The sequence below is a fragment of the Protopterus annectens genome, chromosome 2.part1, assembly GCF_019279795.1.
Source record: "Protopterus annectens isolate FY-2018-M chromosome 2.part1, PAN1.0, whole genome shotgun sequence".
NCBI lineage: Eukaryota > Metazoa > Chordata > Ceratodontiformes > Protopteridae > Protopterus > Protopterus annectens.
The window spans coordinates 1808693772-1808720870 of record NC_056729.1 but is presented as its reverse complement, the minus strand read 5'-3'; the positions used below and the strand labels follow the sequence as shown (position 1 = coordinate 1808720870).

The 27099-nt window shown below is 40.8% G+C and overlaps 1 protein-coding gene across 12 annotated transcripts in view; it reads right to left on the bottom strand.

The window, feature by feature from the left end:
* The window catches only part of ZNF362 (zinc finger protein 362), a 984218-nt gene that overhangs the window by 669314 nt on the left and 287805 nt on the right, over positions 1-27099 (bottom strand). For 3 of the 12 annotated variants that reach the window (XM_044063249.1, XM_044063257.1, XM_044063252.1), the window contains exons 2-4: positions 12923-12991; positions 11847-11930; positions 127-362 (exon numbers count right to left, since the gene is read on the bottom strand). In XM_044063249.1, the coding sequence (XP_043919184.1) occupies positions 127-245 (119 nt within the window). In that variant the 5' untranslated portion in view covers positions 246-362; positions 11847-11930; positions 12923-12991. Of the gene's footprint in view, positions 1-126; positions 363-11846; positions 11964-12922; positions 12992-27099 lie in introns of all 12 variants that reach the window. The other 9 variants (XM_044063253.1, XM_044063256.1, XM_044063258.1 and 6 more) reach the window with 7 other exon arrangements.

The following is a 27099-nucleotide window of genomic DNA, read 5'->3' as shown; positions in this document are numbered from 1 at the left end:
CAGTGTAAGCCACTTGTGGCAACAGTCATATTTTCGTAAATGCAACTTGCTGGCAAATATTGTTTTAATAACCTTAAAGTCCATGCCAGGTCTTTTCTACTAAATTATCACACCTATTATACTTACCGCCAGTGTTCCTCCCCAGCTGGGCTTCCTCCTATAGAAAGACTCTCATTATAACGCCATTCTCGAATGCTGCCATCCATTAATAGGTTTTTAGAGCTAACAGCAAAATTTTTAGACATTTTATTTCCGTTATATTGCCACTTTTCTTCCACGTCTTGTACACCTCTCCCACTGTGAAATTAGCATAGCGAGTCTGAGTTCAGCTTGATTGTGAATTTCTCTCCAAACATGGAATTCTGGGATAAATAAAATTAAAAACAATTGCATTTGCTATTCAGCACACAAAGAAGGGCACAAAGTGGAATTTATGTTATTCAGCGTAACATCAGTCTCGCTATACTAACAGTAGTCTGGCAAGAAAATGGGCGTTATAATGAGAGCAAACATTTTCATTCTTTAGCACCCATATGTCCATGCAAACAATAGTGCCATAAATAAAGAGACCAAGTACAAAACTAGAGCCCATATACTAACGAGAAACACATTTTTTCAAAGTCTATCTGCTATATGGATACAAAATCAGTTGTACCTACTCAGCCTAAAAGAACTGCTACTTTTACCGGATGATAATGCTAACCAAGCAAATCCTGTAAATACAAGCTAATTTTCAGGGTTAACGCAAGAGCACTGTCTGGTTAAATGTCTTACTGAAAGTCAACCAACAGGCAAATGGAGACATGTGGACTCAAACCCTGGACTACAGGATGATGATCATCCTCTGCTCATATCCTTACCCCTCTGTGCTAAACTGATATTTTGCTGAAGCATTTTCTTTTCTTTTTTTTTTTTTGCATGACATCACTCCCTATGCATCAGCTTAGAAGAAGTACAGAATCTGAAGAAAGAGGAGGTCTATGCACTTACCCAGTTTGCCCAGCAAACAACCTACCTATGAGATAAGCTGTGGACCCTTGCAGATTTATGTTTAAAACCAGAAGTGCTTATGTATATCCTACAAACTCCACAATATCTCAAAATCTTTTATTCCACAACCAACTCAGATCTGCCATTCTAGAGTTTGAAAGAATCCTTAAAACATACTTTAGCCATACTGCGAGATAGTATGTCTCTCTTTTTGTCCTAAAATGTAAGGCAGGGAAATTCTGAAAGTGTTATGAATACAAGATAAAGACCCTAAACCAAAGAAAGTACAGTTGTGTACACTTACCATAAATGTAGATGTTCAAGTGTATTCACTGTTGCAGTCATTACATTTGCGTAATCTGCTGGCAGGTTGCCCTCAGTCGGCCTGATTAACAAAGTCTTGGGTCCTGCGTCGGTTGCTGTCCCTTCTTCCATGACATCAGGTCGTAAGGGGTATAAAACATGCAGCCGACGCCATTACATCAGTTTTTCTGATCCCCTAGGGGACAGGTTTACCATGGTGCATATAGCAGAAATGAATACAATGGCTTATCCATTTGGAAATAGTCTGCTTTGAAATAGCCTTTCCCTCTGCCCCTGCAGCAAATGCCACCAGTAATTGTTCAGATTTTCTTAGAGATTTTGTCCTGCTTAAGTAGAATCTTAGTTGTCTGTGTACATCCAATGAATGCAGAATCCGCTCACCCTTGTTCTGTGGGTTTGGGAAGAAAGTTGGCAGATGAATGGTCTGATTAAGAGCCATACTAGATACCACTTTAGGCATAAAGGATGGATTGGTTCTGAGAGCCACCATGTCCGGGTAAAAAATAATAAAAGGCTCCACTGCCATAAGAGCCTGTAGTTTTGAAGTCCTTCTAGCTGAAGTGACTGCTAAAAGAAAAGCAGTTTTCCAAGAGAGAAAATTTTAGGTCTGCAGTAGCAGCTGGCTCAAAAGGAGGTACAGTGAGTTTTTCCAAAACAAAATTGAGGTCCCATGTAGGAGCTGGTGCTCTCCTGGGAGGTCTTAAATTTTTGGCCCCTCTGAGGTACTGCTTTAGCAGAGGATGACAAAAGAGGGGAGGCTCTGTCTTGCAATGAGCTGAAATGGCAGAGGCATGGATTTTTATGGAAGAAAAAGACAGACCCTTGTGAAGCATCTCAGTTAAGTATTGCAGAGTCTGGGGAATATTGGGCATTGCTGTGCTTATTCCTTGTGCTTGGTTCCAGGCACAGAATCTTTTCCACTTGTCAGCATAAGATTTTCTAGTACTAGGCCTTCTAGCTTCCAAAATGACATCCACCACTGGTTTGCTGAGAGATGTAGCTGATAAAATTAGTTGATTAGCCATGCTGCAAGATTCAGAGTTTGGAGCTGAGTGTGCAGAATTTGATAGTTCTGCTGAGACAGTAGGTGAGGTGCCTGTGGCAGGTACCACGGAGGAAGGTGCGACATATTGCGCAGGAGTATGTACCAGTGTTGGCGAGGCCAGTCTGGAGCAATCAGAATCATTTTTAGTTTTTCCTGTCTGACTTTTAGTAAGACCTTGGAGAGCAGAGGCAGAGGGGGAAAGGCATAGACTGATAGGTTTTTCCAGCTGAAGGATAGAGCATCCACTTTCCAAGCTTTTTTGTGATGAATTCTTGTGCAGAATTTGTCCAGCTGATAGTTTTGGGGTGAGGCAAAAAGATCTATGTCTGGGCTCCCCCATTTGCATGTCAACATGCTGAAGATTTGCGGATCCAGCTTCCAATCGTGTGGGTGCATAAGAGTTCTGCTTAGTTCGTCTGTCAGAGTATTTTGCTTTCCTGGCAGGAATTGAGCTTGTAGATGTATTTGATAAGTCAAGGCCGTGTTCCTCAATGCCATGGCTAGTCTGCAAAGGGGGTAGGAATGGGTACCTCCCTGCTTGTTTATGTACCACATAACTGTGGTGTTGTCTGTCTTTATCAGTATTTGTCCTGGATGAAGGTAGTCCTTGAAGGCTGTCAGAGCATTCTGTACAGCTAGCATCTCTTTCTGATTGACATGTAGGTGCATTTGATTTGGGCTCCATTGGCCCTGAATGCATCTCCCTGCCAGATGCACCCCCCCCCAAGCATAATTTGATGCATCTGTAGTCAGGGTTTGGGAGGCAGGGGGTTGAATGAATGACAGTCCCTTGTTTTGGTGGCAGGCCTCTGCCCACCATAGGAACTCTAGCTGCAGGCAAGGAATGATAGGAATCATTGTTTCCAGGCTGTGACAATGTTGACTCCATAAGCTTTTTAGGTACCACTGAAGTTTCCTCATATGCAGTCTTGCATATGGAATTAGAAGAATGCAGGAGGCCATGAACCCCAAGGCCTGCAGAATTTGTCTTGCAGATAGCTGGGTTTTTGTGGCCACCTGTTTGAAGTAAGTCATCAATTGAATTTGTTTTTCTGGCGTAAGGTAAGTCATCTGGGCAGTTGTACTCAAGCTTGCACCCAGGAATGTAATTATTTGAGAGGGTACCAGTTGTGATTTCTTTTCATTTATGGTGTACCCTAGAAGTCTTTTTACAAATGCCAGATGTCTTAGAAGAATATCCTTGTTTTCTGCCTGAATCAGACAATCGTCCAGGTATGGATACATTTGAATATTTCTTTGCCTGCAAAATGCAATCACTGGTGCCAGGCACTTTGTGAAGACCCTGGGCACAGTAGATAAGCCAAATGGCAGTGCAGAGAACTGGTAATGCAAATAGCCTGCTTTGAAGCAGAGGTATCTCCTGCAAGATTCCCTGATTGGGATATGTAGGTAAGCCTCTTTTAAGTCTAGAGTTACCAACCAGGCATCCTTGCCTAGCATAGGTAATAACTGTTGGAGAGTCAGCATCTTGAATTTTGGAATGTCCAGAAATGCATTTAGAATGGATAAGTCCAGAATTGGACGCCATGATTTGTCTTTTCTGGGTACCAGGAAAAGTCTTGAATAAAAACCTTGTCCCTTTTCTGGTACTGGTGAATAGCCCCCATATTCATGAGGGTCATAACTTGTTTCTGGGCCTCTGCCCACTGATTTGGAGGCAGATCTGGTCATCCATTTGGGATTGGCAACGTGTGGAAAAAAAATCTGTATCCCTGGGATACTATATTTAAAACCAATTTGTCCTGGGTAATCAGTTGCCAATTTCATGCATGAAGTGCCAGTTTTCCCCCCAAAGAGGCGGTCAACAGATAAGTGCTTGGTGATTGCAGTTGAAAGTCATTGAGACTGTTTACCGTAGGATGGTGCCTTGCTACTTCCAGGTTTGGAGGTGGAGGCACCCCATTGCTTTGTTCTATAAGTTCCTTGCGACTGAAACCTGGAGCCTTTGGAATGTCTGGGTTTGACCTCAGCGGCTCTAGTGGGTACTGGAAAAGACCAGTTCGTAGTAGGCCAGTGCCTACTGAACCTGGGTGGCTGCACTTGTAAGAAATCTTTTACAGTTTGCATAGATTTAGCTTTATCCTCCATCTTTTTCAAAACTTCTTCAGTCTTATTACCAAATAGACTGTCCTGTTGTAAAGGAGCATCCAACAATTTTGCTTTAACATGGTCAGACAGATTTTGCTCCTTGAGCCAAGCATGCCTTCTTATCACAGACCCAGTTACACCAGCCCTGCAAGAGGACTCCAAGGAATCAAAACCACATTGCAAAGTATGTTTTCCAATTTGTTCAGCTGAATGCAATAAATCCTGCAACTCTTTATTTTCCACACAGTCAGAAATCAACATCATTTTCTGTTTAAGTAAACCCATGACATGCTGCTGACATTTAAGCATATGAAATTGACAGTTTAAAGCCCTGATTGCCAAGGTTGCAGATGTGTAAACCTTCTTACCCCATCTATCCAGCGCCCTGGAATCTCTATCAGAAGGGGTAGGATTTTTAGCAGTAGAAGCCTTAACGCCCTTGGGACCCTGAGAAATAGTTTCAGGGTCAGCAGTAGGGTTTTTAAAGAGGAATTTGTGGGAGTCAGGAATCATCTAATATCTGTCTGGCTTACTAGGAGCTGGAGGCAGGGAATCAGGAGTCATACTAGACTCTGAGAAAACATAATCAACAATGTCTAGAACAGGAGGTATAGCCAAAGGCTTATGCTGAGGAAGAAGAAGGAAATCCCTAAGTCTCTTTTTAGATTCTGAGAAATCCTGACTCTCCCAGTGAAAGTGTTCCCTTAAGGTATGCAAAGTTTCTCCAAAAGAAAAATCCTCAGGAGGAGAAGCAGAAGGGATGGAATCTTCTGCATCAGAGTCCTCATAAGTGGGAATAGATAATTCCTGATCAGAAGAGGAATCGGAAGAAACAGAAACCTGATCTGAAGATTCATAGTCAGTGCCTTACCTAGGACTCTTAGCAGGAGGGGGATGGGTACCCCTGATAAAGGTAATTAAATCCTCAGCCATTTTGATCATTTGTTTTTAGGCATTGGGGCCTGTACACGTGGCCCAAGCATCATTTTTTTAGACATAGAAATAGTTTTTGATCTTAGTTTTGAAGATGGCATCGGTTTAATATACAAATATTTAGGTCTGAAAACACCCTCCGAAGCCGGTGCCTGCTCAGCGGCTCCGGACCCATCTAAGGTAGAGACATCCCCGGGTTCAATACTTAAAAGTATCTCGCGGCATACTGGACTCCTAATGGGTCTCAGTAGAGGCCTGCGAATCAAAAACAGCAGGTATCAGGGGCTACGAAAGCGCCTCACTGAGTACCGGCAAACTGGCGACTGGCTTAGGAGAAGCTTCGTCATTGGTTTTGGACCTCGGCGGTCTGTCTCTGTCTTTTTCTTTGCCTTTTTTGGGTATTCCGGTAGTCAGATTGCTAACAGACATTTCTGGATAGTTAAATCACGAGCCAAAATATTCAGAAGCAAAAATATACCGACGTTTAATAGTGCGTTGATTAAATTTAGCACAAAACCGACAGCAAGGCACGCTGTGGTCAGGGTTTATGCAAGGAATACAGTACAAATGAAAATCCTTATGAGATATTTGCTTCCCACAAGTAATACAATTATTAACTTTTACTGACATCGGTAAGGAGCAAGAAAAAGTTTCCCCAATGGGGTACTTAGCTTTTAGTTGAAGACTTCGGTTCTGAAACTCAAAAAAGAAATTTTCAGGAGTCGGCCGACCGGCACTTGTGAACTGCTGCTGTTTCAGGCACCGCACGGCAAGAAAGACTGATGTAATGGCGTTGACTGCATGTTTTATACCCCTGACGTCATAGAAGAAGGGACAGCAACCGGCGCAGGACTCAAGACTTTGTTAATCAGGCCGAATGACGGCAACCTGCCAGCAGATTACCCAAATGTAATGACTGCAACAGTGAAACACGAAGAACATCTGGAATCCATACAATATATGAAATGGGCCACTAATGGTCTCTGTCTAAAGTCATTGTAAGATTCTCTCTCTCAGGCTTGGCTAGGTCTCATGAAGTAGATGTCAATTTATAATGTGCCACCTTCTTTTTTTAAAAAACAAACACAGCAAGCTGCTTTAGGGTCACTACAAAGCTGCTGGTACCAACCATGACCATTAAAGATGACCTCCTTCCTGCTGCCCCCATAGCAGACAGGCACTTCAAAACCATATACAAAGCACGCTTGATGCAATGTCTCCCAAATGTCAGTGAAGAGGGATATTACTGTTAACTTTCTTACAATGGCAAATACTAGCACAACAAACAAATACTGAAGATAGCACCCTCTTTCTTTTTTTATTACTACTAACACTTCCACTCTTCCTTTTAAATGTCATTTTTATGATCATGTCCCTCCCTTTTCTAGGTTCTTTTCCATCTTACCTTTTATCACACGGATGTTCCACTTACAAAATTGAGTAAAGCCAGGGCAACCATCAGTCATTTTTCTGATGCCAGGACTGATAATATGACCAGACCCTTACAGTTACCCACATTGTGGTGACTGACCTTAAGGCTGCCACCCTAGTTGGGATACAGAGACATGACTGAGCTCCACATGCATGTGTCAGGGTAGTAGTATGCATTCCAATAAATATACTATAATTACAAAAAAAGAAATAAATAATGGACTTCTACAACTGGCTAAATAACTGATGTGATTCTAGGGAGATCCATTGTGTGTCAACATGGGAACCAATGATTGACAAGCCAGCCTGCTTCACCTGCACACATTTCTCTCTCTCTCTCTCTCTCTCTCTCTCTCTCTCACTCTGTCCTCAGAAACTTTCTGCATACTGACCAATTCTTTTTCAATCTTCCACAGTGTGATTTTTAGGCAAGATCCATCTCCTGAACATTCCAACTTAGCAACTTCTTATCCTGCTTACACTAAGGAGGCATTGCTCAGTATTAAGAGTATGAACAGAAAAAAAAACTGTCCGATCATGAGGCCTTCCAGACAGTGAAACAGATGCAGGTATGTTTAGTTACTAAATCTTGGTTTAAGTGTATGGGACAGCACTTCCTCTATGCTTAGAGTAGTGTGCTAATCAGTCGTTTGGATCATCTCAAAGCAGTAGGAGGGAATTTCCATATTTATTTGTTCCCCAGTACCTCACACTATATTTAAAGACACCAAAATAGAATGGAACTCCTGCACATCTCAGTCACACTAAATAAAGCCAGTTATCACAATATAGCCAACTACAGATTCCCCCTTAATGTCTCCTGATGGCAGCAATAACTACCTTGACAAAATGAATTCTACAACTTTTAATCCCAATATGTTAATCCTGGATGACTAAGTGCCAAGCCATTAACCGAAAATCTTATACAGAAAAAGCACAACTACGCATGTTTGTTTGTTTGTGTCTTTCGGCTTTTCCCGGTTAGGGGTCGCCACTGCGGAACTCCGGTCCGCTAATATTTGGCAGTAGAGTTTTGCGTGCTGGCTTGCCGGGCCTAACGCACAACCTTCAACGAAGGAACGCCCGTTCACGCATGTCGCCACACAGAAGACGCTCTAACTGAGAATCGAACGGGCAACATCTAACTGTGAGGCGACAACGCTACCGCAGCACCACCACCGCAGTTAACTATGCATGTAATTACCATAAAAGTAGCTGTTCAAAAAGATCACTGTTGCAGTAGTCCTTACTGCTATGTATCCCAGTACATCTGACCCAGTTTCTACAGCTCAGGATCCTTCCCCCTTTGCAAGGTGTATGCACAGCCTTGCTACAACCAAGTGTACCAGTATGAGATATTTACCTATCTAAGCCGGTCCCTTTTTCTGGATTCACAGACATTACACAGCTGGAGCAGCAACTCTATTCCTACAAAAGTACTTATGAGTGTCTTATACTCTCTGTATGACTGATAACGTACATGTAGGGAGCTGAGACACAGGTTCCTGGGAAGCTGTCAGTAAATAATCCTCAAAAGCTTCCAGAATAGGAGGAATGTCCACAGAGTTTAGTGCATCCAAGCCCAATAAATCAAAATATCTTTTTTTGAGCCTCAGATGCTTCTCTTACCTTCTCATGTGAAGAAATCCTTCATCTTGGTAAGAGTTTCTCCAAAGGAGCTCTTCTAAGAGGAACAGGCAGAGGAAATTGTGTCCTCAGTGACAGAATTATACCCATGAAGGAAACACATCAGAGAGGAATAATCAAATTAATTCCCTCCAGTTTCTTGTGTGTGCAATATCCAGGTAGGACAGTGGCCCCTCTTCCTTCTGAGGGTGAGGACTCCTGACACTGAAGATTCAGTGCCTGGCTGTAGGGCTTGCATAATCTTTAGAAGGCCTTGGACCTAGTTGAAACACTGTTGACAAGGAACCTGATCATATGGAGGAGAAATTAAAAACCTGCTGGGTAATTACTTCAAGGTAGCCTGCCAAGAAACAAGGAGTGAGGGTTGAAAGGTAATATACCAGGCTGCCTCCTAGTTAGGATAAAGTGCAACACTGCAGAATCCCACCTTAGCCTTTTCAACCTTTCCCTCTCCAGAGGGTATGCAGCTGACCTCTAGAGAACTGTGATGCACTCTACAAGGGGGGCTCCTCCCACAGACCCTGGAAGCTATCATCTCATTATCTTCACCAGCATCATCTGTAGAATCATGGAACATAACTTGTTCATCTTCATAAACAATGAAATTGGTGACCTTCAAACTCGCAACACTAATCCTACTGATATAATACAAATGCAGGTTCTGGGTGTTGATATGATGTTACAAATGTAGGTTCTGGGTGTTGCCAGAATGGTACAAATGTAGGATCTGAGTGCTGACAGAATGGTACAAATGCAGGTTCTGGGTGTTGACAGAGTGGTACAAATGCAGGTAATAGGCATAGATATGACGGTGCAATGCAGGTTCTAGATGTTGATATAATGGTACAGATGGCAGTTCTGGGTGTTGAAAAAATGGTACAAATACATGTTCTGAGTTTTGATATGATGGTTGCAACAACAATCTGATGGCTTGTACTTTTTCAGCAGTGAACACCAGGACTTCTACACGAATGACACAATGACAGGAATAGTGAGTGAACAGTTTAGTTGGGACGCTGAGGGGAACAGACACATTCTTCTAGCTCACTGCAAGACATGACAGCATATGTCAAAAAGGGTAATGAGCATCTCCAAACACCAGAGATGAACAGAGAAGAAAGGCCAATCAGAACACTGAAGCACAGAAAATTAATCTGCATACAATTTGGGTTAGTCCACTAGGCCAGTTGTCTCTTTTCAGGTGAGACCCGAAGTGGTACTCATATTCACTAGGGGAAATTTGGCCAAGGCACAGGGGAACATCTTCTACTCTTATCAGTAAGTGCCATGGGATCTTTTAAAACAACCTAAGTTGTCACTAAACTCAGGCAGATGGGGCTCCAATTTAAACGTCTCATTCAAAGGGCAGCAAAAGAGTTTAGCATCCCATCCCACCCCTTTGGCATGTGGTATACTGCAGTGTCAGTATTGGATAATGAATCCAAGCACCTGGTGTAGGAAGACAATGCAGCCTTCTGATTGTCCAGCAGCAAAGACAAGTGCATTAACTGCTCACCCACTGACACTAACTGAAAACCCTGACATTCAACCCATTACAGAGACTTGCAGACTTCAGATGAAACTGAACAAATGTCCCTCTTACCAAATGAAATAAAAAATGTCAGAAAGCCACAGCACACAATAAAGACCACAGAAAAAATATTCTACGTCCATAACATTATAGGGACACAGAATATCCACAACACATGACAAATCCAAACAACAATTAATAAACTCTACAGACTCTCAGCACTTAACTCCTTACTGAGAATACCAGCATTACCTTACAAAAATCTGACTGGCCCTCTTACAGCTCAGGTACCCTTCCTTCTATCTTTTTTAACATGTAACCTGCTTCAGGACAACTACCGTCCAAATCTGAGGTATAAACCGAGTTTTACAACCACTCCATATGACTTCAGAAGCAACATTAACATAAACTTCAGAGCACAAAGATCCCATTTTACAAAAGGTGAGAAAAGTTTTAGGAAATTTATTCCCACCATATGGATTCATTTACCAGAAGAAATAAAAAGTGCTTTAAACTTTCCTGGTAAAAAAAAAAAAAAAAAAAAAAAAACAGAAACAATAAACTATGACTGTATGAACCTACCTAACAATACCAAGATATCAGTACAGTAAAATATTAAGACATAGTAAAAATATTTTTTTCACTTTCTTGTTGTGGCTGTCCAACAAAATGCTACTTTTCTTTTAGTGTGGGTGACAACATTATTTGAAAATGCTCTACTCTTGCAACTCCTTTATGGTCAGTCATAAAACTCCTCTATCAATTAAATACACATGGAATTATATTATTCTTAACTCTCTTCTATCCAGGCATAAAAATGTCCTTCTTTAATCTTACCCTTCTTCTCCGTTGATGTTCTCTTAAACTCTCCCTTTTATACACCTCAAGCAGTTACACCCTCTTTCTTTCTCCTGCTAACTATGGCTTCTTGCAAAAGCATCTACTAGTCAAAGCAATGTTTTATGAAGGATCTTGCTTCTAGTCATAGATCTGTGCATTTTGCATTACAATATTCATCATCATCATTTTGTTAGTCATTGTAAAATCCCCATCTATTCAATTGTACTTACTACATTTCTAGTTTTCAAATATTCTACTTTTACCCAATTGTACTATATGCATTTTGAGATTTTTACCATCACTACATAAGAGCCTTGTTGCCTGGGTGACCAAAAAGGGTCCATGGACCAGGTCATTTACTCAGTTAACAAATCAAATAATTTAAACAAAAAACATAAAACAAAATGCCAGTACTGGATCCCCCATTAAGTCACACTGCAGCCTAACAAAACAGATAAAATAAAACCTACTCAATAATGCACAGACTTCAGTACTGTACAAAACATTAAGATAGTGTGAAAATATTTTACGTGTTGTTGTCAATCTCCTCCTAATTTTCCCAGTGGGTCTGATCTGATCCATCAGATCAGTCTCAGCCTGTTTGCTAGCTGGAGGAGTTTAACCAAGCTTGTGGGCTTGTACCCTTCCCATGATGCAGCTGGATGATACATCAGATCTCGTTTGCAGCAGTGCATGGAGGGTGTCAATCAGCTCTGGGCCAAGTCATTTTATCTTTCTTATTTTTAAAATCAGTGTTCATCTTAAAACTTTTGCCTTATAATTGTTTCTTCTCTATTTTAACAGATAAAATAAAACATACTCAATAATGCACAAACTTCAGTACTGTACAAAACATTAAAATAGTGTGAAAATATTTTTTTCAGTTTCTTGTTGTGGCTTTCCTTCAACAAGACAATGCTTTGCGTCTGGTATGGGTAATGAACAAGTACATTAACAACAAGGAAACTTGTGATTATTTGACACATATATACATACATTTTATTTGTTCTTTCACTGCCCGTTAATGTTTTGGCATCAGTTTCTCCTTTATATTGCTGTTACTTTCTCGTATTAACTTGCCTAATAGCACAGGACAAGACAGAATAAGACAACCTGTCAAAAAATCTGGTGTCAGATGTGCATAAATGTTGAGGGGAAAACAATAGCAGCAAAGGTTAATAACAGCTGTTATTTATATCACCACTTGTCATCTCCATGGAACAAAACACAAAAGCACTGAGATACAACATTTCGACTTGCCCAGCACCAATAATAGTGTGGCCAGATCCTCTTAACACTGAGAAGCATGCCTAAAGGTGGAAAGGCTAGTCAGGCTTGCTTTGTTTATTCAAAAATTAGGGAACTTCAACAGCTGTCATCCAACTGATGGAAAGCATCTCCTCAAAGCACAGAGTATTGGAAGTAAAAGTACCCAGATATGTTATGTTTTTCATGGAGACGGAATGCAAAATCATATGAGAGTGACCTCCTCTTAGTTAGAGGGTAAAAAAAATACAGCCTTCTCTACAAGGGGTAAAGGGAGTTGCCCTCCATAAAAAGGACAGCCACTGAAGGTCTGAGGGAACCAACTGCAGAGACAAAGCACCTCTTTCCCAGCTGGCAATTACCAAATCTGAACAACTAGACATTTACTCAGTAAATAGATGATGGCATGTATAATATCATGCATTAGTACACAGTCAATATAAACACAAAATAAATAATTCTGATTTGACTTAGTTTATACTTTTTTTATATAAATACTGCCATTGGGACATGTTACAGCACAAAGATCCAGCAAAAACATAATCTCAGAGAAACAAAAATCAGTGAACCACATTTCTTGATTTTTTTTTTGCCAGCTAGTCTCACACCGAGAACCTCCCTTTTATTTACGTTCTCATAAATTTTAGTGAATACTTTGTAATGTCACCAAACCTCAACAACATTTTAAATAGCATCATGAAAGTCACAGATTTCTACTTTGAAAGGTCTTCCATTCCATGCAGTAAAAATGCAGTTAACAGAGCTTTCACAAACACGGGATTCATAAAATACAGTCTTTGACTTACTAGTTGCTACTCAGCCTTTTCCTTTCAGATGTAGTAATCCTCAAAGGGTTCATCCAGACTGAAATGCTGCTGGAAAAAAAAAACCTCCATTAACTGAAGCCATTATTTAGTAGCACACACAGTTCTGCTCCAGTTAGATATGGCTCTCCAGACACACTACACCACACCTTTGACTCTGTGCAACGACTACTGTTACACAGTGTGTCTTTAATGAAACTAATGTACACATTTTAAGAGTCTTACAAGCAGGCACCAAGATAAGCAAATCTGTCAATAAGATGTGAAAGATACAACTGTCAGTGACAGTTTTCAGATAAAAAATGTATTACTCTTTCACTGGCTATAGACAGTGTTCGGATACAAAATGTATTACTACTGTCCAACCAACGGCTTCTCAACACAGATTATCCAAGTCTGGCTGCCTCTTCCATTATTTTTCTGTGGTAACTCTCCCAACCTAGACAATCTCATTCATTAAACACACATGCTGATGAGGCAACCTGGACCTCACATGCCATCTTGTACCTGAAACATAAACTGCAAACAACTGTAGTTTATGTCCCAGCAACGGTACATCAGACTACATGTATTATTGCTTAACGTGTGTCATTTATTTGAAGAGCTTAACTGAACATTTTCTAAAACAAAAAGGAGAAAGAAGGAATACAAGCCCACATTAAAACACAAACAAAATTGACAGGTATACTAAAAAAAAGTACAAAGACTAACTCAAAATTATTGTGTGTGTGTGTCTATGAAGGAAGTACTACCAAGGCACCTGACAGTCTTGTGTGAAAACAATAAGGAATTAATCAAAATAAAAAAGTTCAGCTTTAAATCGTCTCTTCTGGAAAAGGGGGGTTTCTTATACTAACAATCATCACTAAAGCACGGCTGATGCTGGATTTACCCATGGCTAGTGCAGTTTAGGCTTAGTCTTCATTGGTAACCTAAAATAGGAGGGGGTAAATCATTAATACTAGTTAGGTACTGAGCAAATCATATATTGATACCCTATTGCAGTACATTCTCTGATGGGTAAATGTACAGATTCAGCGGGTAAATGTACAGATTCAGCTCGTAAAAACAAGTCCACCACTTCACCATGAAGCAAACTGAAAAAAAATCATCTTTATTTTATGCTCACTAAACACTGCTTTGCTGTTTAGTGAGCACAATTTAAAATAAAAGGTTCAGTGAGCAAGTAAGAGAATCACCACACATCTCTTAACTTCTTTGATTAAGAATTCTGGATAATGTTAAAAACAGTATTCAAAAAAGACTTAAAATCAGGGATAAATTTTAAATACAACCCTAATTTTCCAGCAACATGCATTTTCTTCCCAAACGGAAGTATACAACTATATTTGGGTTTCACCGACAGTAATTCAGAAAATCATGAAAGAGCAAAATTAGTGACAACTGAAATGCATGGGTCCTGCATTGAATGACTTGTTTCATTAATTTGATTACAATGTGACATCTTAAATGTATTCGGCCTAGAATACAGCTGGTTAATTGCTGGTGTTGGGCATGTGTGTATGCATTTATGCGTAAATGTGTGTGAGCTTGTCTGTGCCTCTACATCTGTGTATACTAGTGAGTCTGTCTGTTTGTCTGTGCCTATGCCTCTATGGGTGTGTGTCTGTGGTCATTAAATACTTACATAACTTATATTTTAGATGTAAAATACATCCTGCAATGACAATTACATATGTTACAGCAAGTTTGAAATATTACGGTGACGATGTTTTACATTGAAAAATATATGTAAAACAAATACAGAATCATTTAATAGACAGTGCAATAATGCTCTTCGGGGTGGGTGTTATCAGGAAATCCAAGTCCTTCCAGTGGTATACACTTTTCTGTACAATGTGAAGAAACGCCCAAATTACCCATAAAAATGTGTCTCTAGCTATAAATAACTTTGCGCACAAAACTGAAAGCAACTGTAAATGAACAACCAGTTATGATATTTAGAACAGTATAAACAAAGCACTCTCCTAAAAAGGCTAATTACAATAAAAAAGAACACAGTTTAAGAGCTCTTTAAAATCAGCTAACCAACACGATTTGACAAACCTTATACAACCATAAAAATAAACATGAAAATATATATTATAAATACTACTATGAAAGTAAAAAAATACTATGTCTAAATAATTTAACATTAAAAAAATTACAAAAAGCATGCAAGCGGTCACAGTTTAGCTGATCTTAATTTCAAAACACCAGACATAGAAATAATTTTATTAAGGTATGGCGGTAGAGTAGGATTTAAACGTAGGCGGGAAATATCAGTTCTCTATATTTCAGCCTGGATTTCCAGGTGCCAAGTTTATTTGGCTTTCTACCGTCTTCAAAATAACACCTTTTAAAACTATTACACTGTGTAGCATGTTTGCTAAGTGCGTTGCTGGCACCATTCTTCCTGATAAAGTACAGATGCTCGTAAATCCTACTTTTTTTCAACCTTTTTCGTGTAGAATAAATAAGTTAGGCAATTTGCTAAATAAACTCAGCTCACCACATTTACTGAATTTCCTTCACAAATAAACTTACAATACTTACACCTACTGTTCTTCTTCATCCTTCTTTATTTAACTCCACTGGAGTCCTTATTTCTAGACTCAAAAATCTGTTTTAAATTCATTTTTTTTTTTTTTGAGAATGAAATTGGGCTGTTCCCATAATTTACCTTTTCCATCACAGTTTAAAACAATCTCCCAGTTTTTCTTCATAATACAGTTAATGATGAATGTTTCTGTAGAATGTGAAAAAAAAAATCATTGCTCCTACCATTTCTTCATTTTCTCCCTTTTTGGGAAAATATAACCTCAACGTTTTAAAATATGAACAAATGCATCACCACTGCTATCATATATTTTTTTAACTAACAGGAAATAATTTTATAGGTAAATACCTGGCTAACTGCCTTAAAGGGCCATTTAAGCCTAGCTACTAACCTGAAGTCAGAATCAAACCCTATACTTTGTGACTATGAGGCAAAGACTTTAACCATTATGCTAAACCCACCCTCATATTAGAGAAACAGGGACAGATTCATAGGTAAGTACTGGGATAGCTGTCCTTGCGGGCCATTTTAAGCTTAGCCACCTTCCCTTCCAAAAGTCAGAATCAAAACCTATAACTGTGAGGTAAATACCTTAACTATTATACCAGTCTCAAATCCCTAAGGTTGTTGCGACAGGCTCTTTCCTTCAATAAATTAATTAACTTATTCATTTAATTTTTAAACATATTGCCCTCTAAAGTTAATCGACACTATTGTACCAGTTGGTCTTTTACTATTATGACCTTTTGCCTATAAGGATGACAGCTACTGAAGTATAAGCAGGCATTCGAGAAAGTAAGCTTCCTAAAAATCGTTGACTGAAAGCAAAATAAGGAGGGGTCTTTATAAATCTTAGCATCTGAAAAAAATCAATACTCTCAACTGTTGGTTTTTCACATCTTTATTGAATTATCACTTATCTTTATTGAATTATCACTTAAGACATAGGCAAACACGCATTTATATAAAAGACAACAAACCATATTAATATGTTCAAAGTAACAAACATTATACAATACACATATTGTTTTTTGTGTGTGTAGCTATCATCAATCCAACATACCGTAAATTGATCAATTCCTGCCTTCACTTAAATCTCACACTCCCTCCAAAACATTACTCTGCATGTAATTTCTGACACAGTACTCTGAGGGGAGTTTTTGACGTCGGCCAACTCATTACACTCCCCCAAAACACACGTTCCCAATGAATGATTGTGTTTTCATACTTTACATACTCACATGCAAGTACTTCAGTAATATCAGAGTACTTAAGTATCTGTGAATCAAATGCACATCTTGACTCACGTCTTTGTTTAGAATCTGGATTTTCACCAAGAATTTGTCAGGGCTCCTGTACATACCACCTATAATTTGCAGCAATGGATTTCCAACTAAAAAAGAACTAAGACGCATTCTAGTCCATAAATGCAACATGATTTACACTGTGTTCCTCTGAAAAAGTTCACCTGGTTACAACTTTATCGGGGATTAGACCTGTATGGTCTGAAATGCTACGAAACATCATTAAGCATATCATACCCCTATACATGACATTTCAGAGTACTTAACTACAGAACAACCAGGGGCTGATCCCTACCACAGTCCAGGGATGTGTTACCTTGTGCCTTCAGAGAATCCACCTAAAGTTTAAGAAAATGCTGGACTTTCTATACCATCACAGATCATCGTCTATGACACTGTTTTAGTGTCATGTGGAACTTGATACGGATAATGTAGTAACAATGAAAAACAAAACCTGCGCTAAGATAAGGACCGACTGGGATACATTGCTGAGTTTTCCTTATCAGTCCCTGATACATCTATGCCCTACACTTTTATTTACTTAATTTATTTTTGCTTTGTTGACTGAGTTACTGAGTCATGCTAGGCCAGCAGCCTCTTTTCAGAGAGGAGCCAAAGTGGTACTCAAACTGGCCAGGAGAAATTTGGCAAGGGTAGTGGGGAACTTCCCCTACTCTTTTCAGTCTGAAGAATTCAGTATGGCAGACAGGACAGGCATAGCAGAAGGTGTGGCTACAAACAATATGGAAAAATTATAACAAAATTACTAAAAGATATAGCGCATGACAAACAATTTTAATAAAATAATACACAAACTTTCACACAAAAGACTCTTCAGCAAGTGTATCCAAGATAATCCAGCACAGATCTCTTTATACATATTTACACACACACACACATATACACACACACACACACACACACACACACACACACACACACACACACACAGTCTACTTAATACAATTATTCAATATTAATTGACAATTAATAATTTAAACCTGTTTTTGCTTTAAAACAGGTTTAAAAGGACAGCACTCATTTATACCAGGAGCATGCACAGCATTCAATCTGGTAATCCATTCATATTCACATACTTCTGTCCTACTTAAAATGATCACCTCTCCTAGTGTCCACATGGATCAAATGTAACACCATAAACCTAAAACTATGAGAAACATAATTAGATATGATATGTTTTTGTGCTTTATTTGAGGCACTTTACTCTTGGGAAACCGGGTTAGCCCAGCCAATTAGAGACTTTGTGCTAGAGAAATAGTTTGGCTCCGAACCCTGATTCGAAGACTGATTTTGCTATGTTACATAATATGTTTTGTTAAAGCATTAGAGGTATTCAGTTTCTTGATATCATACAGATGTTGGGATATCCTATCACATAGTCGCCTACTGGTTTTACCTACACAGAATGAGGGGCATACAATACACCTAGCTAAATAAACTAAATTAGTACTATCACATTCAGCATGATGATAAAATTCATACCTAGGTTAAGTAAAGGGATGTACAAAATAATCATATCTATAATGCTACAATAATTGCAATTCTTACAAGGATATGTGCCCCTCAAAATTTGTAAGGTGGGATCTTTAACGATCAAACTTGAGGGAATTAGCATTTTACAACATAATATTGTTTTAAATTCCACTTGTTCTTAAAAAAAACTATTCTCAGGGAGGTACCAACAATCTGTTTACTATCAGGTGATGTTATTAAAATAGGCCAATTCTCTTTTATAATGTTAATAACAAAACAGTTAGTTATGTACTCACCATAACGATCGATGTATGTGGTCCATCTCGCCTACATTCTTTACTCACGGGTTCGGAGCCAAACTATTTCTCTGGCACAAAGTCTCTAATTGGCTGGGCTAACCCGGTTTCCCAAGATGCACCTCGTCCTAGCCCCAGATCTTGTTTGCAACCATACCAATCATAACCCATACATGACCAACACTGTAAGGAATTCCAGCCAGAGAAAGAAAAAGCAACTGACCTTGAAGGGTTCACAGAGCCAATATTCCTCCAAAACCTCTAGGAAGGGGGCAGGTGGGAGGGTACGTAAGAATGTAGGCGAGATGGACCACATACATCGATCGTTATGGTGAGTACATAACTAACTGATGTTATGTGGTCCTATCTCGCCTCCATTCTTTACTCACAGGACAGAGTCCCCAGCACCTCTACCCTGGGAGGCTCATAGAAAGATACTCCTGAGAACCGTGGAACCAAAGGAAGCCCGGCCCCTAGAAGCCATGTCCAGCTTGTAATGAGTGATAAAGGTGTGAGGAGAGCCCCAGGTGGCCGCAGCACAAATATCATCCAGTGAAAGCCTGGAATGGAAAGCTATCAATGTAGACATTGCCCTGGTAGAGTGAGCTCTGACGGGAAAAGGTAAACTTCTGCCTGCCGCTGAGTAGATGAAGGAAATACAATCTTTAATCCATTTAGAAATTGTCCACTTGGCAGCAGGACAACCTGCTCTGTTCTCTGAAAAGGACACAAACAGCTGATCAAACTTCCTAACCTGTTTAGTCCTGTGTAAATAGAACCTCAATTGCCTGTGCACATCCAACTGATGGAACCTGAACTCTGCTTTATTGGAAAAATTTGGAAAGAACACTGGTAACTCGATAGATTGATGGAGATTAACAGTGGATGACACCTTTTGAAGGAAGGATGGGTTAAGTCTCAGTGAACTCTGTCCTTATGAAAGGTCGAATACGGAGGTTTAATGGACAGAGCTGGAAGTTCTGATATTCTTCTGGCCGATGTAATGGCTATTAGAAACGCCGTTTTCCAAGATAAAAATTTCAGTTCACAGGTGGCAGCTGGTTCAAAGGGTGGTGAAGTGATGGCTTGTAGCACAAGGTTTAGGTCCCATGGCATGACAGGCTCTGACACAGGAGGGTGAAGTAGCCAAGCGTCTTTCAAGAAGGCCTTGCAGAGTTTATGGCCCATAAGAGAGGGCTCGTAAGATGTATGGAAATTGGAGATTGTAGCCAATTGCACTTTAATGGTAGCGGGCGCAGAGCCCTGATGGAAAAGCATGGCTAACAAATCTAAAACCGATGGAATTGGGGCTGTGAAGGGGTCCAAACCTTGGACTTGAGCCCAAATGGAGAATCTCTTCATTTGCTGGAATAAATTTTTCTGGTAGAAGACTTATGAGATGAAGACAAGATGTGTACCACCTCCGGTGAAAAAGAATGCCGTCTAACTAGTGATGGAAGTGGTGTAGCCAGGCTGTCAGCCTGAGGGTTTGCAGGGATGGATGGAGCTGGCCTGATATGTGAGTTAGGAGGTCTGGCACTGGGTCCAGAGTCCAAGGACTGTCCATGGCGTACTTCTGAAGAAAAGGGAACCACACTTGTCAAGGCCAGTGTGGAGCAATAAGAATCATCCTGCTTCCCAAGGATATGGCTTTCTGAATCACTCTTGGTAACAGAGGAAACGGAGGGAAAGTGTAGACCAGACCGGGAGGCCAATCATGGGCTAGAGCGTCCCTGGGTGCCTCCCCCTGTGGGGGAATCAGTGTGAAGTACTCGCTGCATTTGGCATTGAGGGGACTGGCAAAGAGATTGCAGCAAGGCTGACCCCACCTGTTGAAAATTTGAACCGCCACTCGGTTGTTCAGGGACCACTCGTAAGGCATCAGAATAGCTCTGCTCAGCCTGTCCGCTATCACATTGGACTTTCCCAGAATGTGCGTTGCCACTAAGAACCGTTGGGAAGATACTGCCCAATGCCACACTCGCATGGCCTCTCTGCAGAGGGGATAAGACTTGGTTCCCCCTTGCTTGTTCAGGTACCACACTACGGACATGTTGTCCGAGTGAATCGCAATCGTTCCCAGAGGTAGAGAGTCTTGGAGTGCTCGCAACGCTAGAAACACCGCTCTCATCTCCAGAAAGTACAGTTTTGTACCTACCATAAATGTAGATGTCCGAGAGGAATGCATCTGCAGTCTTTACAAATGGGTTGTCCTGTCGTCAGGCAGCCCTTCGGTCGGCCGGATTCCAAAGTCTGGGTCTGGCTTCGGCTGGTGTCGCACTTCACCCGACATCATTGCGGCAGTTATTCGGGTATAAAGGCATCAGCCGACGCCATTTTCCTCAGTGTTTCTTGCCCCAGATGCCAGGTGCCCTCTTGGATGGCTAAATTTGGATAAATGCCAAAATTTCCAAATAGTAGAGAGCAAACACACAAAATAAGCATGTATGTACATATATACAAACAAATACACCATAATAGATCCCCCAAGCTAGCTGAAGATTGGCAAATACCCTAGGAGTACCTCAGAGGGAAGGAGGGTGGGTAATCCTGACTGCAGATGCATTCCTCTCGGACATCTACATTTATGGTAGGTACAAAACTGTACTATGTCCTTCAAGGATGCATCTGCAGTCTTTACAAATGGGTAGAATACCATAGCTAAACTAGGGGAGGAGGAAATGAGAATAGATTATGGTGTAGTTAGGATCCCTTGCAAAACAGCAGTGGCAAAACCAGCACGGGATCTAGAGTATAGAGGTAAATTGTAATGCTTGGCAAATGTATGCACGGAGGTCCAAGTAGCAGCCTCTATAATGTCCTTGGTAGGCACTCCTCGTAAGAAAGCTGTGGTAGTGGCTGTAGCCCTTGTGGAGTGAGGCCTGATGTTCTCTGGAGTTTTCTTTCCATGGTAGGAGTAACAAAATCTAATGCAATTTCCTATCCATTTGGAGACTGTCTGTTTAGAAATTGGTTTTCCTTCCTTTCCTGTTGCATATGCTACCAGAAGCTGGTCAGTTTTTCTATTGTTTTTTGTCCTGTCCAGGTAGTAGCGTAATTGTCTGTGTACATCCAAGGTATAAGAGCCTTTCTCTCCTGTTCTGTGGGTTGGGGAAGAATGTAGGAAGGTGGATAGCCTGATTTAAAGAGACTCTGGATACCACCTTAGGCATAAATGTAGGATTTGTTCTCATGGACACTCTATCTTGATGGAAGATCAGGAAGGGTTGCACTGCCATTAATGCCTGTAGTTCAGAGACCCTTCTTGCTGAAGTTATTGCCAGCAGGAAAGCAGTCTTCCAGGATAAGTATTGTAATTCTGCTGTTGCTGCTGGTTCGAAAGGGGAAGAGTCAGTTTTCTAGCACAAAGTTCAAGTCCCATGCTGGCAATGGAGGTTTCCTGGGAGGTTTTACATTTTTAATTCCTCTCAGAAACTGTCTGAGCAGAGGATGCGAGAAGACAGGAGGATCCAAGCTGTATTCTGCTGAAATAGCTGATGCATGTATCTTGATGGAAGAATAGGACAGGCCTGTATGGAAGAGCTCCGCCAAGTACTCCAGGATGTTGGCTATGTTCACCAGTGTCACATCTTGCCCCTTTGCAGTACTCCAGATGAGATATCTTTTCCATTTTGCTGCATAATTCTTTCTTGTTGAAGGTCTATGAGCCTCCAGGATTATGTCTTTAACCCTTTGGGATAAATTTGGGTTAATTGCTGTTATGTAATGTTCCAGGCAGTTAACTGCAGAGTTTTTAGGTTTGGATGCAGGATGTTGTAGTTGTTCTGTGTTAACAGTAATGGGATCAGGGGCAGTGTCCATATTTGTTCCCGGGACATGCTCCTCAGCAGTGGATACCAATGTTGTCTTGGCCAGTCTGGAGCTATCAGAATGATCCTCGGACGTTCCTCTTTGATCTTCAGAAGCAACTTGTGCATCAAAGGAAGTGGTGGGAATGCTTATGCTGTCAGGCTTTTCCAACTGAAAGATAGGGAGTCCACCTTCCAAGCAAGTGGGTGGTAAGTCCTTGTGCAGAATTTCTTCAACTGGTGATTGTATGGGGATGCAAACAAGTCTATTTGTGGTAGTCCCCATTCTCTTGTGATGGTTTTGAAGATGTCCGGATGCAGCATCCATTCGTGGGCATCTGTTGTAGTTCTGCTTAATATGTCTGCTAGAATGTTTTCCTTCCCTGGTACATAAATTGCCTGTAACTGAATGTTGTAGCTCAGAGCCACATCCCATAGGTCCAGTGCCAGCCGGCATAGAGGGTATGAGTGTGTGCCTCCCTGTTTGTTGATGTACCACATAACTGTGGTGTTGTCTGTCCTTATCATCAACTGGCCTTCTTGGAGAAAAGGTCTGAATGCCTGGATTGCCAATTTTACTGCCATCATTTCTTTTAGATTTATGTGCAGATGCAGCTGGTCTTGAGTCCATAGGCCTTGAATGCACTTGCCCAGCATGTGTGCCCCAACCGAGGTCTGAGGCATCTGTCGTGATGGTTTGTCTTGGTTGACTTTTGCAGAAGGGCAATCCTGTGTTTGATTGGCAGGCCTGAGCCCACCATAGGAACTCTTGCTTCAGGCATGGGATCATTGGAATTTTGGTTTCTAGGCTGTGCTTGTGCTGGGACCACAAATTCTTTAGGTACCACTGTAGCTTTCTCATATGCAGCCTGGCATGAGGGACCAGTATTATGCAGGATGCCATGAAGCCTAGAGCTTGTAGCACTTTTCTTGCAGTTAGATGGTTCTGCTTTGTTAATGCCAAGAAGTAGAGAGGAAGTTGCTCTTTCTTTTCTGTAGTTAGAAATGCCATTTGTTTTGATGTGTCCAGTTCTGCACCCAGAAAGGTTATTCTTTGGGATGGAATCAGCCTTGACTTTTTTGTATTGACTGTATATCCCATCCCATATCTTCATACTCCTCGCCTTTTTGTATACCCGCTTCTGGTTTAAATCCCAGCTTTCCCTGACACAAAACAAGACTCTTTTTCAATTCCCTCACTAGTTCAAGCTCCAAAGTGGAGTTGATACTTTCCACTTCGCCCAATATTTGTCAAACTCACTTTATTATTAGTTCTCATCCCATTCCTCACCTTCTCACAGTACCAGAACCTTGTTCAAATCCAACTTTTTATCATTCTTCTGGTCAGTTCCTGGGTTCGCTCTGCCACTCCAACATTTTCTTTTGAAACACAAGTTTCACTGATACAGCCTCTCTTGGACCCTTCTCTTACTTGTACAAGGTACAGAAGTAGAGTTCCTTTCACCTTGTTGGCTACGTTTTGCTGAATGAACATTTTTATCCCCTCCTAAGCTTGGTCTGCCTCTATATATGTTTTTGCCTCACCTGGAAAAATACTCTGAAAACTGCTGGACACACCAGTTTGAATCTTACACCAGCCACTCAACATTTTCAGTGAGTAGTCAGTTTCCATAAAAACATTGGCATCTCCAATTTTCAACATCTTTCACTTTTGCTAGAAATATCTCATTTTGCTGATATGAATGTATTTTAACCAATAAGGGTCTTGATTTGCTTTGAGGCGGATAATGCTGGAGCAAAGAAAGACATGACAAACACTCAATTTACAAATCTTCCACAGAATGCTATTTCAGTTGCATATATAAACTTTCATAAAACTAATACAGTCTGCTCCCTCCAACTACTCTGGTACCAAATAAAACCTCAGTTTTTCTCTTCTAGATCCACTATTTTTGCAGCATTTCTTCATTTGATGTCTCAGGCTTCCCATTCTCTTTTCTTTAACAATTCATTAGATTGGTTACAAACTTTAGGTCTACTTTTCCACCCATATTCATTTGCTTTCATACATTCTTCCAGAGACCTACTTATTTTAAACACTTCTGAGTGCATTTTTTCGGGTCTATATTAGAAGATCGAATGTTCAAAATCGTGAACACTCTAATGAGTGAAAATGCCGGACCTCGAAGTGCTTCTTTTGGGATCGCAGTACAGTGAAGATCAAAATATTTGCCCTTTCCTCACTGTAGTGCAACCTCGGAGTTGGAATATATATTTAGTGTGCCCCCCCCCGACAATACAGAGTTCGAGGTCCAGTGTTTTCGCTCATTAAAACGTTTGCGATTTTGAACATTCGATGTTCTAATATACACCCTTTTTTCCTTAGTATACTGGAAACCATTTCTTGCATCAATGTTGAAAATCAGTCTGTTTCCTGCTGACCAGCCTCAAGGTTCTTATTTTTCACAATTTTCTGGTCAACCTTTTCTTACTTTTCCCAGATTTTCTTTCCCTTTGCTGACATCCAGCAATGTATCTACTACCCAGTAACCAAATTTCACCCAAATTTACAAGTTCCAATGGCTTTTGTTTTATCTTTACATTTTCATATGTGTTTTACACTGGAAGAACTTAAATTCATGCACTTCTCAGTCAGACATTATCCTGGAAGTCAATACCCCAGAGCTCTTTCATCTCAAAGGAAGAGTTCTAAATCAACATTACTTAGGTTTACAGGTAGTTACTAGGCACATGATCAAGGAATATGATTTTGAAGAGACCAGTTGGCATAATGTACAAGGTCTTCATCTCCCATGCACAAGGTACAAGGTTTGATCCTGACTTCTGACCAATGCCTATTTGGAGTTTTCATGTTCTTCCTGTGTCTCTGTGGGGTTCCTCCCACCACTGAAAAACATGCTGAGTGTTTCCATCTCAAACTCACCAATGAAAGGAACTGTGGGCAGCAACACAGACTCTATATATGGTGTCCTACAGCACAAGTGGCCAACATGCAACTCAGACAGACTTCCTCCTTGTAAGGAAAAGGCACGGGGGAAAATCAATGACTACAAAATCATCCCCAGTAAAACAGTCACCCCACAGCATAAACCACTGGTTGCCACAATCAGCTGCAAGCAGTGGTCAGAAATGGCTCTAAGGTCAAGAGAGACCAGGCTGAAGACCTGGAAGTTGACTGGAGAGAAAATACAACAGTTCAAGGAATTACTAAGGGCTCTAGCACCCCAAGAGGAGGAGGAAATAGGTGGAGTTGAAGAAGAATGGCAGTGCCTCAAAACAGCATGTGTGAGGACTACAGAACAGATATGTGGCTGTGTCAGGTATAGACATAAGGTACACAAGGAAAGCTGGTAGTGAAATGCAGAAGTCCAGGAAGCTATAAAAAGAAAGGAAGGAAGGAATGCAGGAAAAATGGAAGACAGAAAAGACTGACCAATCTAGGAAGGAATACTGGTTGGCTAAGAAAGGAGTTGCAATAGCAAAGAATAGGGCATCACAGGCACTCTACCGACTTCTGGAATGTGATTCATTAGGTGGTACAAAGAAAACTATATCAGGTGCAAGGCAAAGACAAAAAGTAAAGAAGACAGTCAGGCACCCTTCATAAGGGATGCCAGCAACAACCTGCTCACCAGTCCACAGGACATCAAAGGCAGATAGGAGTATTTCCAGCAGCTTCTGAATGAAGAAAATCCCACAGCAGCTGTACTGCCCCAGAAACAGCCTACGATGAGAGAAGAAGATGAGCCTACACTAGAAGAAGTAAGAACAACATTAAAGAAAATGAAGTCAGGGAAAGCAGGAGGCTCAGATGAGGTCACAACAGATATGATAAAGATGCTGGGTGAGGTAGGTGACAAATGGCTCCCGAGGGTACTCATAGCAGTGTGGAGAGAAAGGCGTATCCCAGATCATTGAAGAATAAGCATACTTGTGCCAGTGTAGAAGAACAAAGGGGACATCCACAACTGTTGGCAATACAGAGGAATCAAACTCCTATGACATTGCATGAAAGTTCTAGACAAGGTGATTGATAAACGGATACACAGGGTAGCAGAATGCCAGATGGGAGATGAGCATTTGGATTCAGACCAGGTTGCAGCACAACTGACCAGATGTTTGCAGTGAGACATAGCTGAGAAGAAGCTAGAGATGAGGAAATAGTCCAAACAGACATTCCTAGACTTGGAGAAAGCATATGACAAGGTCCCAAGAAAGCTAATCTGGGCAGTATTGTGGTGGTTCAAAGTCCCAGAAATATTGGTAAAATTCATGAAGGCTACGTACAAGGACCCAATGACTAAAGTATGAACATGGTGTTCAGCCTCACAGAGGGGTTCCCATTGGGAGTGGGTGTTCACCATGGTTCAGCACTGAGCCCACTGCTGTTCCTACTGGTGACTTGACTACATTAGCAAACAGGTTGGAGGGGACAGATCAAAAAGCTGCTATATGCAGATGATGTGGCATTACAGGCAGACTCTGAGCAAGAAAGTACAGTTGTGTACACTTACCATAAATGTAGATGTTCAAGTGTATTCACTGTTGCAGTCATTACATTTTGGTAATCTGCTGGCAGGTTGCCCTCAGTCGGCCTGAATTCCAAACTCTTGGGTCCTGCGTCAGTTGCTGTCTTCTCTTCCATGACGTCAGGTCGTCAGGGGTATAAAACATGCAGCCGATGCCATTTTCTTTAGTTTTTCTTGTCCCCGAT